Source organism: Globicephala melas, chromosome 17 (assembly GCF_963455315.2).
Source record: "Globicephala melas chromosome 17, mGloMel1.2, whole genome shotgun sequence".
NCBI classification, from domain to species: Eukaryota; Metazoa; Chordata; class Mammalia; order Artiodactyla; family Delphinidae; genus Globicephala; species Globicephala melas.
Window position 1 is genome coordinate 41,498,316 of NC_083330.1, and position 16,055 is coordinate 41,514,370.

General features: G+C 34.9%; 1 protein-coding gene across 8 annotated transcripts in view; it reads left to right on the forward strand.

Moving 5' to 3' along the window:
- The window catches only part of MTDH (metadherin), a 53,577-nt gene that overhangs the window by 26,901 nt on the left and 10,621 nt on the right, over positions 1-16,055 (forward strand). For 2 of the 8 annotated variants that reach the window (XM_030862954.2, XM_070044046.1), the window contains exons 4-9: positions 317-493; positions 1,893-1,958; positions 3,518-3,754; positions 6,289-6,378; positions 8,548-8,646; positions 14,630-14,754. In XM_030862954.2, coding sequence (XP_030718814.1) covers positions 317-493; positions 1,893-1,958; positions 3,518-3,754; positions 6,289-6,378; positions 8,548-8,646; positions 14,630-14,754 — 794 coding nt within the window. The remainder of the gene's footprint in view (positions 1-316; positions 494-1,892; positions 1,959-3,517; positions 3,755-6,288; positions 6,379-8,547; positions 8,647-14,629; positions 14,755-16,055) is intronic. The other 6 variants (XM_030862956.2, XM_030862955.2, XM_030862959.2 and 3 more) reach the window with 6 other exon arrangements.

The window sequence follows — 16,055 nt, forward strand, 5'->3', positions numbered from 1 at the left end:
TATATATAACAGTCCCCTACTAGTACTATCCAGCAAGATAAAAAATATGCACGATAACTTACATCAATTTTTTCTAAACCATAGATGACAGATCTGATAAAAATTACCAGAATAAATAATGGCAGTTAGCTGCCTAGAACAGCGAGATTAGAATAAATTCATAGGATAAATTAGTATAATCAGCACTCTTGGTTTTTAGTTTAATATCTAAATTTATCATGATACTTCAGATGCCCCACCATGTTTTCCCCCCAAAACTACAACTTTTTTGTCTTCCCCTTACTGAATAACGTTTTTTTTTCTGGGGCTATGTCAGGAGCCTGGGAAACTAAAATTAGTCACAGAGAGAAACGACAGCAGCGTAAACGTGATAAGGTGCAGTCTGATTCTGGTTCATTGGATTCAACTATCCCTGGGATAGAAAATACCATCACAGTTACCACCGAGCAAGTTACAACTGCATCATTTCCTGTTGGTTCCAAGAAGAATAAAGGTATATTAGTGGAACATAAGAGTGATACATCAAATCCAACTCCTTTTAATCAGATGTACAAAATATCATTACGTCAAAATCTGGCTATTTTAAACTGCTTACATCATTGTGCTGATATACCCTTCTTCGTGAGAGTACTGTGGACCACGTATTGGTTTACGTGATACCAGCAGTGTTACTTGTCACATACTGCCTAATGAATGGCCTGTTAAATTAAAATTGCCTTTCTGCCTTGTCACATGAGAGAATGATTGCTGCTTTTTTCTCACGTGTATTGCTTTGCCCCAACTCCCTAACATCTCCATTTCTTATAGTGGACATTCATTAAATGAAATGACTTGTCACCATTCTTTTCATTCCAAGATGAAACAAGCATGTTCTGGATAATACAGGTTCTATCTGGATTTCTTAGCACCCCAACTTTTTGAGAATGCTGTAGGTGTTTGATAAAGCTAGACTGGAACTGCAAACATTATTGAGCTAATGTTCTTCCCAAGTATTTCACATGTTCAAACTATCCAATACTGATGGCTTCTTGATAGTTCTTACATTGCCATCACTTTTACCCTGGAGACATCAGTCTACAGAGTGATGCTGTTCATCTTGCTTCAGGCATTGACTTTTCTTCCTTCACCTTTTCATTAATTGCCAGCACCTCCCACTTGTCTCCAAACCTCTGTCTTAGCCTTGGTGTCTTTTACTTTTTTGCTTGATGATTTGGTGGAATTTATTGCTGTGGTACAGCAGTGACTTCTGCTTATCCATTTTCACTGTCACATATTAGCCATGCTGTAGTGTTTCTGTTGGTGACTCCTTTTCACTGTCTTGTGCATGCCTTCCTTGCTAGCACAATCCTATGTCATGCTGGGTTTTTGATACCTTGTGATCATTATGCTTTTCAGTGTCAGAGAAATAGTATCTTTGTTATAACATGTAGTCTTACCGCTTGCCATATTTCCTAAGTCCTGCTCCAAATATTGGCAAAATTCTTCTAAGTTGATGTGTTTGCTTCCAGGATTGTTGAAAAGGCACCTAGCTGGTATTGCTGAGAGGTGGCAAAGTTGAATCCAATTACAGAGCCCAGTTCTTCAATTCCTACTTTAAAGAATCTTGATAACCATTATAGAACAGGAGACTCTATATATACTTGGGCAATTTTCCAGGTCCTTTTTTGGCATTTTAGTTGACTAAGAATATGATAACTAGAGAGCTCAAATCCTTAAGGACATGTGAAATATGCTGTGAGTAAAAAGTGGCTCTTTTCTAGTGTAAGACTTTAGTACTTAAAGGAGCAATTTATGATAAATAATTAGTAAAAATTAATTTGTATGTTACTCCTAACTTAATGTGCATAGTGGCCTATTTAGTATTAAATAAATTTTATTTCTATTTCAACCAGGTGATTCTCATCTAAATGTTCAAGTTAGCAACTTTAAGTCTGGAAAAGGAGATTCTACACTTCAGGGTGAGAGAAATTACATGTAACTTAAATTGAAGGCCCATCAAGATAGAAACTTATATGTATGTCTCTTTCCTCACATGAATGACACAGAAAGAAAAAAAAAGGCTTAGAAATGATTTTAATTACTAAAGTAACATAATCACAGTTCAGAGGTTTTAGAAAATAGATAAACAGAAAAATCACTCCCACTTCTAACAGTCTTTGGTATATTCTAGTTGTTTCTCCCTCTCCCCTATATGTAAAAACATTCTTTAATAGTTATGCAATTAATAGTTAATAGTTTATATGCAATTTTGATTCTTGCTTGCATTGTTTAAGCTAATAGAGAAAAAGATTTTTTTTTTTCCGGACTTGGGTTTGATATAGGCATATATGGGATAAAAGACTTTACCCCTGAAATTATATAAGAAGCCTTAATACCTATAATCTTCTAAACTGCTTCCTGAACAGTATCACATATTTCATAATAAATGGACTATAGTATAGAGTTATGCAGTACTTCACAAATAGAAAATATATTTTATTTACTAGTTTATGATAAAGATTGAATTAAGTAGAGAATGATACACCTTTCCTAAAAACTAAAGTGTAGTAAAACGTAAATTCACAAATGAAGAAGCACCTTCTCGTTTCAGGCTTGTTCTTAACACTGTCAGCTTCCTTCATTCTCATGGTTCTCAATCCTGGCTACACATTACAGCCATCTAGGAAGCTTAGAGAACCACACACGTATATAAAAAGAAACATGTACTTACATACACACACCTGTGTGTATTTGTGTGTGTGTGTATATATATACACCACACAGATAATACATACACATGTGTACATATACCTGCATATAAATGTATACACACAAACATAATGATGTCTGGACTCTATCCCTAGAGATTCTGATTTTGATTGGTTTGGGCTGAGGCTCCAGTGTCTACTTTTAAGAAATTTTTCATTTCTTTCAAGGCTTTTTTTTTTTTTTTTTTTCACGGGCCTAGCCGCTCAGCGGCATGTGGGATCTTCCCGGACCAGGGCACGAACCCGTGTCCCCTACATCAGCAGGCAGACTCTCAACCACTGCACCACCAGGGAAGCCCAAGAAATTTTTCATTTGATTTTAATGTGCAGCCAGGTTTTAGAATCACTGCCTTATACTATATATATGTATGTGTATGTGTATATATATATATATATATATATATTTTTAAGGAAAGCGCATGTAACTAAGAAGAAGTCTTTATGTTCTTAGTGGGTGAGTATTCTGAGTATACCAGAATATGTGTTTTCTTCTTTGCTCTGTTTTACTTCTTTTGAGCAAGTCAGTCTGCTTTTGAAAACATAATTAGTATATATATTAAGTTCAAACATACTCGTAGTTTTTAAATTAGCAGTCATCCATGGTGGTCATGTCACTTTTTAAATTGTTCATTTTATCTTTAAAGCTTGAGCTATTTAGAGGATAAATAAAAATATAAATATAAATCAAGCAATTATAGAAACTTGAAAATATCCCAGTTTTAACAGGGAGTCATGTATCCATTTTTAATCTTTATTTTCTTTTCTTTAAGTTTCTTCAGGATTGAATGAAAACCTCACTGTAAATGGAGGAGGCTGGAATGAAAAGTCTGTAAAACTCTCCTCACAGATCAGTGCAGGTGAGGAGAAGTGGAACTCTGTTTCACCTCCTTCTGCAGGCAAGAGGAAAACTGAACCATCTGCTTGGGGTCAAGACGGTGGAGATGCTAATGCAAATGGAAAAGACTGGGGAAGGAGTTGGAGTGACCGATCAATATTTTCTGGCATTGGTAAGAACTGTTAGAAAATTTTAAGTTTGTTTAAAATGCCTATCTGGTACATTTAAAATTTTCCAAGAATGAAAAACAGATCCATTAGTAGAAAAATTAGTCATGCTATACAGAAAGAATATAGATTAACTCATCTCACATCCTTCACATGGAGCAAAATGGGAACTAAATAAGTGAATAATAGCATTTATTATTTACTCTTTATTTAATTATTTCACTTGCTTTTATCACATTTGATTATCAGTTTAGCTAACTGATATAATTGTGTATTTTTAGTGATGTAATAAGAGTAATGTGTAAGCAGACTTTTTGACTGATTTCAACAGTTCTACTATTGAGTTTAAATAAAAGTAGTAAATGGAGATACAGTTTATAGCGTCAATTTATATACTATTTTACAGTCTACAAAATGCCTATTTGTAATTAATTTTTCCCCTGGATTCTAAAGATAAAGACTAGTAGTGAGAAGCTTATTTCTGTTGAGAGCCATCGAGTTAAAAGCAACTTAATTTCAGGTGTGTTTGTGTGTGCATGTGTTATAGAAAAGAAATCCATATTTAATATGGAAAACTGCAAAAAGAGAAGGAAAAACCCACTGTTATACATTACCCAGTGACAACCATATATTTCCTTATGGTCCTTTTTTTTTTTTTCTTGTGTACAATTCTGTGGGTTTCATTTTGGTTTTTTTACACAATCCAAATCATACATGCATTTTTGTGTTCCTCCTCCCTCACTTAATATTGTGCCTCAAACATTTTCTTTACTTTCTGTATTTTATTTAATGACCATGTGATACATTGTGTAAACATAGCATAAACTATTTCACTATTCCCGTATTATCGGAGAAATAACTTCTTTTTTTAAAGAAATGTAAATGACGTTGCATTGAATATATTTGTTTGGGGGTTATTTCTTTAGGATAGATTCTTGGAAGTGATATTATTGGATTAAAGGAAATATGAATGTTTACTCTACGACATGTTGTCAAAGTATTTTCTAGGAGAATTCTAATTTATCCTGTCAGCATCAGTATGAGTGCCATTTATCATATGCTTACCAAGGTTGAGTATTCTTATTTTTTTAATCTTTTCTAATTTGATAAGGAAAAAATACATAAATTGTTTTGGTTAACTTTTTAAAATCACTAATGAGGTTGAGTGTTTTTCACAACTTTGTTGATCATTTCTGTTTCTTTTGTAAATTGTCTGTTCATGTTCTTTGCCCATTTGTGTAATGGCCTCTGTTTTTTGTGCTTTAAGTTGTAATTCCTTGTGCATTAAACATATAATCCTTTCTGTTGTGCTTGTTGCAGATATGTTTTGCTTGGTTTATTTTAGTTTGGGGGAGCAATAGACATTACAGAGTTTTTAGTGTTTAAGTAGAAAGAGCTGTTTCTTTGCATGTTACTTGCTTTTCCCATCACTTGTAAGCTTAGAAAAACTCATGTTGACTAACATCCCTAAGAAGCAGACTCTATATCATTTGCTAATATTGTTCTTCAGCTTGTCCTCCCCTCTTCCCCTGCAATGTCCAGAAATTGTGTAGAAATATCAAGATTTGTTTGGAAGAAGAGACAATCCCTAAATTCCTAGCCTCGTTTTCAGCAGTAATAAAAGCATAAATTTCTATGCTAATAAAGCATCCTTTCACACTTAATAAAAGAAATGGTCAAATTTTATCAAGTAATCTTAAGAACAATGACCTTTTGAGATATTTGCAATTTACTTACAAAACCTATGTAGCATTTTCATAATTAGTACATAAATTAGTTGGTAGTACTTGCTTAATGTTGCTGTAGACAAACTTAAGCAGCAGATTAGAGTTCCTGCTTAGATGGACTAGGACCTTTATTGAAATTGAAAGGGAACTATATTAAATGAGGTTTGCAGTGAGTTGCTGAGAAGAGACAGATGTGACTTGTCTCATGGATGTATATATGTTCCTTAAAATACTCATACGTAAGTAGGCAATTGCTTTAAAATGTTGAGAAGATATCATGGTGTAGTGGAATGAGCTTGTTCCTAGTTCAGACAGACCTATTTGGGATGAATCCCTATTTTTCCACATACAAGCTTTTATGGATATTAGGCTAGTTATTTAACCTGTGTGAATCCCATATTCAAGTAGTTGTAAGGATTGGCTATAATGAGTGTGAAGTACCAAGTTTCAGTGCCTCATCCAAACTAGTAGCTTAATTGTGGTAGATGATCGTGTAGCTTGCTGTAGCAGAGAAAGAACATGGGCTTGGAAAGTAGGTTTAAGTTCCAGTCATGGCTCGGGTGTTTTCTGTCAGCAGGTCACTTAACTGCTCTGAAACTTTGCCTAGCAGGGCTGCCCTAAGGATTAGAAGTAGTTGGTGTAAAGAGCCCAGTACATAATAGACATTCAATAAATGGTAGCTATTGCCATATTAGGTGGTTCTGATTTCTAAGGGTATCTTTAAATATTATTATCATAGTTATAAATCTGTACGTATCTTTCAAGTTTCATTGCAAATTGAAGGTTCCAAGTGACGTTCTTTATTTTAACAGCTGCTTGGTCTAGTGTGGATAGGGGAATGAATACCTCTGAACAGAATTCTGCTTCTTTTGCATCTCTCACACTTAACTCTGCTGTTTCTGGTATGTGAAAACAGTCTTTCATTTAGTTAACAAAAAAATTTTCTGTTTAATTTTAGCACTTGCTATTTGAAAAAAATAATCAGAGTCAAGTACTGCTATCCACATAAATTATAGATATACAGTATAAAGTAGCAGAGGCCTTAATAAAGAAAGACCTAAATTCTTACCTGCAGGTGGCTTAGTTCCTTTCTGTGGTGGAGATCAGAAGATTTTGTGGCCTAACTTAACTGAAAGTGTGTTGGCACACAGACGAATGCAAATAGAAGGCCTTCCCTTCAAGGTCATGACACTCTTCTGTTACTAGTTTACCCCTACCATAATTCTACTTGCAGTTTGGCATTTTATTTCTATCTGCCCTTATTCATCATGAGTTTATAGCTTTCGGGTTATGTGGACCCTCTGAGTATCTGTTGAGTTAGAAAATTCATTATTACTACTAAACTACTATAATTCAGCATTACTTACATGGATATGCCTTTTATTAATAATATAGATGCTATATATACTTAACAAATACTACATAAACATGGGACACATTTAGTTTTGTAATGTTTAGTTCACGTTAGAATTCATGGACCCAGTACTAATCTTGTAGTTCCACAGTGTCTGGAGTCACCTAGTCTAGAATAGAGGTCAGCAAACTTCTTCTGTAAAGGGCCCAATAGCAAATATTTTAGGCTTTGTGGGCCATACCGTCTTCTGTTGCAACTACTTAATTCTGCCATTGTAGCAGTAAAGCAGCTAGAGGCAATACATAAACCAAATGAGTGTGTCTGGTTCTGAAATATTGTTCTTTTGATTTTTTTTTCAACCATTTAAAAATATAAAAACTGTTCTTGGTTCATGGGCCATACAAAAAAGGGATGGTTAGATCTGGCCTATGAGTTGTAGTTTGCCAACCTTTGGTCTCATAGGCTACATTTTAGTTCCAGAGGTACAAGTTAATTTCTTCCTTCATTTGGTGACTTTGTACAACACAAATGCTATTCTATTCATATATTCAGAGAAAGCTGCTAAAGAAATAGCAACAAAGTTACTGTAGTCTTTCTAAGCAGCTAATGTGCTATTTATATATGAATTTTATAGGGTTACTCCATTTGTCAAAATTTATATTTAAAATATATAACTGTTTTGAGTATATTTCAAGCATATCAGTGGAAGGCTAGTAAGATCATCTATAACCAAGTGAAAATTTATAAGTGAGTAAGGACTTTTGTGAGGGGAAGTGTCTTTTATACTAACAGGTATTCTTCTTAACCCTTTATCAGTGGCTCTGAATGCAAAGTGAATATCACAGTCACCTAAGAAGGACTCCAAAACATGTGCAAATTCTGATTCAGAAGGTCTGGGGTATATAAATCCCTGATGGAAAACCACTGCTTTACATTTCTATTCTAAAACGAATTTATGGCTATAGAGCCAAGGATTTTTGACCTGGCATCCTTTAATTTATATGCAAAACTTTGTGTAAGTCCTGGACAGTAGTCCAACCACAGCTTTCATCATATTGCTAAAGGACTGTGTGACCCCACTCACCCCACCTATTCCCCACCTCCTAAAAAAGTAAAAACAGAAAAAATTTAGAAGATAATATTCTCTTGCTTTTAAGTGCACTTGAACTTACCTTGGTCTCTAAACCACCAGCACAACTGTCTTATTCTCTTTGGCTTCTTTCTGCCTTACCTCTCTAGATAGTCATCTATTTCTTTTATTTTTTCTTAGGCAGAAGGTTCTAGCAAGCTCAGACATTTTCTAGTTGTGTCCTTCAGGGTTCTAAGGATAGAGGCATACCCTGAAATTTCCAGTATTTCTTTTATGCTTTATTATTTTTCATGAAGAAGAAAAATAAAACAACTTTTCTTTGACTTCTTGAAATTTGTAGATACCTAGTTTGAAGTATATATTATAAAGGACAAAATCTAAGGGATTGGTACTAGGGAAAAAATATATTTCTGATCAGTGAATTCAATCCAGTGATTATCGTGCTTAATCTAAAGTTACCCTCAATTCTGCTTTTCTTTATCTTAACTCTTTTTCTGATGTCTGCAGTTTTCCTTTTAGGAGAAATAAAAAATAATTAAGTCTTCGTGTGCAAAGTATAGAACTATTGTTATGAAACATCATTAGAAAATTCCATTTTTAATTTTATTGCATTCGTTTTCATTTAAGGGTCTACTGCTGAGCCAGTTTCTCAGTCTACCACTTCTGATTATCAGTGGGATGTTAGCCGTAATCAACCATATATCGATGATGAATGGTCTGGGTTAAGTATGTCCTTTTAAAAATTATCAGTTTATTTTTGTTTTTGTTTTCAGAATTTTCTTTCTAACACCCTAATTCATGCTTTATGTTTTAATTTTAATCCTAATTTTTCACCTTTTAGGTCATAGTAATATAGTTTAATACCAAATGTATACTACTTGTAAACTGACTATTGAATACCTGTAGAATTAAAACTAAATTCACTTTTCATGATTGAGGCAATATTTAAACATGAAGTTTTCTTACAATTGCTCTGTAGTTTGTCTAGTTTTTAAATTGTTTTAAATGAATGTTCTATTTCTTTTCCTAGTTTTAATATAATAGAGTAAATAGAATATACAGGAATGGCTTTGAATTCATGAGGTATGCACGTTTTTATATTGGTAGAAAACCATTTTCTTAGTCTCATTTCCAGTAGAAGCATAGGAAAGTTAAAGGCAAGAGTCACAAAAAAAGAGGAAGGGAAAAGGAAGAATATGGTTTTTATGTTCAGAAAGTTCATACCATCTTCATTTAAAAAAAAAAAAAAATTTTTCTTTTTCCCCACAACCTTAAATGTTAGAATTTAAAACCCTCTGGAAACAGGACTTTCCTTATCCTCAGTACCTAGTGCAGTTTTTTATACACAGGTGTTCAATAGTACTAATGATAATAAAATCAAACACCTGACTGTGCCAGGCAGTGATCTAGATGGTTTAAGTCTTATGCATATTATTAGCTTGTTTAGTACAATTCTGTGAGGTAGGTATTTTTTTTTCCCACACTTTCCAGTTGAAGAAACTGAGGTAAAGAAAAGTTATCTAATTTTCCCCAGCCACACAGTTAAGTGGAAGAGCTAGTATCAAACTTTGGTAGTCTGGCCCCCAGAGTTCATGTTCTTAACCACTGCATGGTACAACCTCGATGATGATTGTAATCATGAAGGTATGCTTGCAACACAATCCAAAGATTAGTCTTAGACTAGTCTCTGTTAGATTCGTTGAAGCACAGTTGAGGGAGGTGAGGTTGGAAAGGTATATTAGGAAGGACCATATTGTGAAAAGCCTTGAATTGCTGGCTAAGTATTAGGGAGCCAAGGGTCAGAGTACTAGTTTAGAAGGTAGATCCTAGTTCTAGTCCTGACTTTAAAACATAGTACCTCATATGTCTTGGACTTTGTCACTTATCTTGGAATCTAGATTAATTGACCTGTGAAACAGAGCAAATAATCTTTCATATCTACTTCCATAGAGTGTTATGAGGTTTTAATGAGGGAGTGAACATGAAAGCTCTTTGACAATTATAAAGTATCAGATAAATACAAAGTATTACAAGGATGTGAAGCACTGTTTTGTGGGGGGCGGGGGAGGAAACAGTCTGTACTTCGGGAAGAATGATCTGCTATATGCAAAATAGAATTGAGGAGTGATTGTAAGAAAATAGCACTGAGTTGTCTTGGGCAGCTGTGGGTTGAAGCTGAGGAAAATGGAGCAAACAGGGCTCTAGGCTTCCCTGCTTGGAAAGAATAGCTCTACTTTTATCTTTTTATTCTTGTGATAATGAAAAACACAATTGGCTGATAAATAAGAGACTGAAATAAACATATCCATGGGACTCTGTACTTAAGTAATAAGTATCAGACCGCCTTTTTTGTTTGTTATGCTGTATTGGCAGTCTTTTCAGTCCAAAGTTACTCTTTAACCTCATTTTCTCTGTGAATTTTATTTTTTGTGTTATCTTCTTTAATGTCGCTAATTTTGGTACTCAGTGAATTTAGTTATTCCTTCTAAATTTATAGAATGCATGAAGTATTTGAGATTACTAATCCACAAAGTATATATATACTATCTTTACATTTAACAATGTGATACGATTAATATATTGACCCTCTGGTTTGAGGCATAAACATCATTATCTAGCAGAAAGGCATTGAATTTACCCAAGCACTTGAATATAAAGTTAAGATGCTGGAACTTCCCTGGCAGTCCAGTGGGTAAGACTCTGCGCTCCCACTGGAGGGGGCACAGGTTTGATCCCTGGTTGGGGAACTAAGATCCCGAATGCCACGCATTGAGACCAAAAAAAATTGTTTAATAAAGTTAAAGATGCTAAAGTACAGAAGGTAATGTTTTTTAAAGACAGATGTTAATCATTCAATTATCTTGATCATAAAGGAACAATATCGTCATAACCCCTGTAAAAAGTCAGATGTTGAATAGAATTTTGTTTTTGTTGGCACACCAGAGTGAAAGAATTAACGGCAGCATAGTGAATGGGTTGAGAGCATGGGCTTTGAGGACAGACTACCTGGGTTCGAATCTTAGCTTCATTGTTTTTCTGTGCTTCAGTTTCATCATCTGTAAATATAATATTTCTTCCCTCACAGACTTGTTGAGAGGATTAAGTGACATAATACTTATAAAGCCCTTAGAACACTGCCTGATACATTGTAAATATTCAGTAAGTGCTGTGATGCTATTGATGATATTCTTCTAGGAGCATAATTAGTCTACTCAGTGGGGTTAATTTGTAAATTGTCTGTTTAAACACTAGAGAAATTCTTTCTAACATATTTGTTTTATTTTATTAAAGTTAATGCTGAATTAAGTTCTGACCAGAAACAGCTGACAACCATTTTCTTACTGAGATAAAAAGGAAAATAGCTACGGGATGCTTAAACCTAAAACATTATTTCACAAGCAAATTCAATAGAGAGACAAATTCCTTACCATTTTGAAAAGACAGCTAATATAAAACTCTTTGGAAAGACTTTGGCAAACTAATGGGAGAATTTTAAGAAATGAGAAATTACTCTATAAATGGAGGGAACTATGCTATGAATGAAACTGTACTACATAGTTTCAAGGAAACTAAGATTATTAGCACCAAGTATATGTATACTTGGTGCTAATAAACTAAGGTTCATTAGGCCCATGAACCTTAAGAATTATGCGTTGTCTCCTGGTGACAATTTTTAGGCTTAGTTGATTGATCTGTTGTTTTAAAGTAGTTTTATTTGGGGAATTCCCTGGTTAGGACTCTGCACTTTCACTGCCAAGGGCCCCAGTTAGATCCCTGGTTGGGGAACTAAAATCCCACAGGTCGGGGGTGAGGGGCGGTGGGAGGGTTGGGGGGAGTAGTTTTATTTGATCCCAGTTAATTTAAAAATTATATAAAAACCAACCTGAAATCAGTAAACATGGAAAAATCACAATAAAGCTTTATAAAGCCTGTAGAGATTTATGCTTCTATTAATGTTCTGATAGAAGTTGAAACATAGACTACAGTTACTCCTCAAACTTTATGGCTGTCTAAGCCTTTTACAAAAAAAGATGATTTTACCGAGTACTTTACTAGATTTTTATCCCTCACCCCCCACCACCACCGTATTTATTAAGAAAAGAGTTTATATGTTAAATAGTGCCCATTCACTTAAACTTTTTTTTTTTTTGACAAAATAAAGTTTTTTTTCCGACAGGAATCCCTAAGTGACCTGGCTTATGGACAGCAATTTTCCAAATCTGGGTTTCTTATTTGTGAGGTTTAAGCAAAACAGTTGACAGCTTTGGCATTCAAATCTCCTAATAATATTTTTAATGAATGCTTGGTGTAAGATGAGCAATTGGTTCCAGACATCTACTAGATACTTTTTTTTTTTTTTTTTTTGGTCTGTGCTGGGTCTTAGTTGCAGCACTCGGGATCTTCCTTGCGGCATGCGGGATCTTTAATTGCAGGATGTGGACTTCTTAGTTGTGGCATGTGAACTCTTAGTTGCGGCATGCATGCGGGATCTAGTTCCCCGACCAAGGATCGAACCTGGGCTCCCTGCATTGGGAGCACAGTCTTACCCACTGGACCACCAGGGAAGTCCTATACTACTAGTCCGGGAGGTCACATACTACATACATATTTACTTATAAAAATGACTTCTGCATTAAAACATAACCAAGTGTATCTTATTGAGAGATTTATCAGGATTGGGAGAAATAAATTCTTAATTGTGTATGCCTGATAGCTTAGAAACTGTCTTTCTATCGTTAATGTCATCAGTGATATATTAAAAGCAGTAGGTACCATTTATTGAGCATTTACTGCATTGCTATGAACTGCTTTACATGTATCTAATATAATCCTTTCAACAATCCTATGAAGTTGGTACATAGCCAATTAAGATTGAGACATTTGACCAAAATCACATAGTTATTAAATGGTAGAGCAATATTCAGATATAGGTCTGTTTGATTCTAAGGTCCATGCTCTTAACCTCTATGCTGTTACTGTGTAATACTGGCTCTGGATACCTGCTCATGGTAGTAAATTTAGAAATATATGAAGGAACTTCCTTTTTTGTAACACATTTCACACTTGTAATCACTCCATGTTTTTCCTCTGCTGGACCATAAATTCTTGCTTATGATGTTTTCAGTCTCTCCCCATCCTCTACTGGTTTAGCCCCTCTTCTCCCTTTTCGCACTTCCCATGACAGAATCTGTCACTCTGTACTTAATTGTTGTACTTACTTATCTTCATCCCTGAGTAGACAGACTGCGAGCTCCATGTGGGGAGGGATTATTTCATACTCATTTTTGTACCTCTGTTATCTGTCTAGCTCAAGTTCTAGTATTTAGTAAGTACTTAATAAGATGAAATTCCTGTAACTCCGTTGTTAAGATGTATCTATTATTAATGTATTCTTTTCTTTTGTCTCTTCTTCTTATAAATTTGGGATCATGTTGCACAGGCAGTTTTGTCTATGATTTTTATTCTATGAGCATTTTCCCAGATCACAATATATTTATCCAAAACACAGATTTTTTTTTAAGTCTTCATGAGGTCATATAAAAATACCTCCCCTCTAAACAAAAATAATAGAATTCATGTGGAAAAATAAGAATAGTGAAGAAGATAAGAGTAATGCAGGCAGATTTGTTGTTCTAGATAATAAAATATATTACAAGTTATATTTTGTATGACAGGAATAGATGAATGGAACAGAAATTCCAGAAATGGACTGAAGTGTATATTTAAGAATTTAATATTTCATAAAAGTAGCATTTGGCATTAATTGGGGAAAGGTTGGATTTTTTTTCAATAAAGAGCAATGTTAGAATGACTTGTTAACCATTTAGAAATAAAGTCTAAGTTCTGTTATGTTAACATTAAGTAGTTATTATAGGTGTATATATGGATGTGTATGATGTCCAGGGAGAGGAGGGAAGAATTAATTTTGAGAGCTACTTATCTAACCAGGGTAAAGCCAAAGATTGTTTTTCTCTTTTAGAATAAGCCAGTGATAGCTTCCCAAAGGAGGTAAAAATTCAGTGCTTCCTAGCGTGAAAGAATTTGGAAGTCTAGATTAGAAATTTATTCTTCAAAAAAAAAAAATTTTTTTTTCTTGAGAAGAGGGTGATAGAAGCCCTGAAAGTGACTCATATATTTTGGAAAGATAAAAGTAGCATTGAATAATCTGAAAAAATATAAGAAGGTAAAGTATTTTTTTAAAAAGAGGAGAAAAAGAAGAGGTTGACTATTGTGCATGACTTGGTGAATTTGAAGAAGAACCTAATGTTAAACAGTTCACAAGGAGGGAAGAGCGTGATTTCGGCACTGCTGTTAGAGAGTGACTCATTTTACACCCTGAGGGGACAAATCAGAAAAAATGACCAAGTCCTAGATGAAGTTACACATAAACAGTGAAAAGAAAGCAAATTCAGGGGATAAACTTCCTTTGATAATAAAGGAAGTAGCGAGAGTGGAATAAATGGTTAATTCATAAGTTTTCTGGAGTTTCTTAGACATTCCATCTAGTCATATAATGTGCCCAGCAGAAGTTGGGTAAAGGTTTTTACCGTCATGTTATTGGGTATTTTTCCTAGCCCTTAAAATGTACTTGGGAGGAAGAAGAGCAGTAGTTTAAAATTACAGCTTAGTTCAACATAAGGAATTTGGGGTTTTGCATTTAGTTTTTGGCAGAAGTGACAGATACCTAATTGACACTGTTAAATTTTAGATGGTATGTCTTCTGCTGATCCCAGCTCTGATTGGAATGCGCCAGCAGAAGAGTGGGGAAATTGGGTAGATGAAGAAAGAGCTTCACTTCAAAAGTCCCAGGAACCAATTCCTGATGATCAAAAAGTGAGTAAAGGGATTAGTGGGTGTTTATTTCTCTAAGCAACCAACTGTATTGGAATTATTAAGGGTTACATTCTGTATTACAAATATATCCAGGGGTAGAGTTGCTTCAGAGAGACATTCTAATCATATTTGCTTCAGTCATCTTATGTCCACATGCCTTCTCTCCATTACTGTTTCTTCTTTCCACAAATTATTGAGGATTCTACTATGTGGAAAGCACTATTATATACTGATAAGAAAAAAGACGCACAATTCCTGTCCTCATCAGAATTATTATAACAGCCTACCAACTTTTAGTGTGTTTAGAGAAGAGTAGATTGGTTCTCAATGAAAAATTAAGGAAAGCTTCATAGCAAGATAAGACTGAGAACCTTATGAAAAAGGGACCAAGGCAGGAAAGTAACATGTTTGGTGAAGAGGTATAATACACGTGTGGAATCAATTGGTGGTAGGATCAATTGTTTGTACGTCAGTCTCCCTTTCTAGGCTTCATTCCTTAAAGAAAGGGACCGTGAAGTTTTAATTTTGTAACTCTATAAACTAGAGCTACAAAACATGATTCACATTCAGTAAATGAATAAATAGATGAAATGAGTGGTATATATACCTTGCCACATTTTTATGGAATTCTAGAAGTAATGAGAACCTACTGACAGCTTTTAAACTAGGGATAACCTAATCATTGCTAGGGTTAGAAAAATTAGGCTGGGAGCTTCCCTGGTGGTCCAGTGGGTACGACTCCAAGCTCCCAGTGCCGGAGGCCGGGGTTTGATCCCTGGTTGGGGAACTAGAATCCTGCTTGCTTGCTGCAGCTAAGAGCCCTCATGCTGCAACTAAAAGATCCCGCATGCCGCGACTTCCCTGGTGGTCCAGTAGCTAAGACTCCACACTCCCAATGCAAGGGGCCCAGGTTCAATCCCTAGTCAGGGAACTAGATCCCACATGCCGCAACTAAGAGTTCAAATGCCACAACTAAAGATCCCGCATGCCACAACTAAAAAAAGATCCCATGTGCCACAACGAAGATCCTGCACACAGCAACAAAGATCCCGCATGCCGCAACTAAGACCCAACACAGCCAGCCAAACAAACAAACAAATAAATAAATAAAAATAAAAAGATCACTCATGCCGCAACTAAAAAAGATCCTGCGTGCTGCAACGAAGATCCTGTGTGCCACAACTAAGACCTGGCACAGCCTAAATAAATAAATTTTTTGAAAAAGAAAAATTAGGCTGGATATAGCAAAAATGAGAAGACTGGTTTGGGAGGCTATTTTATACTATTTTGATTTCATGAAT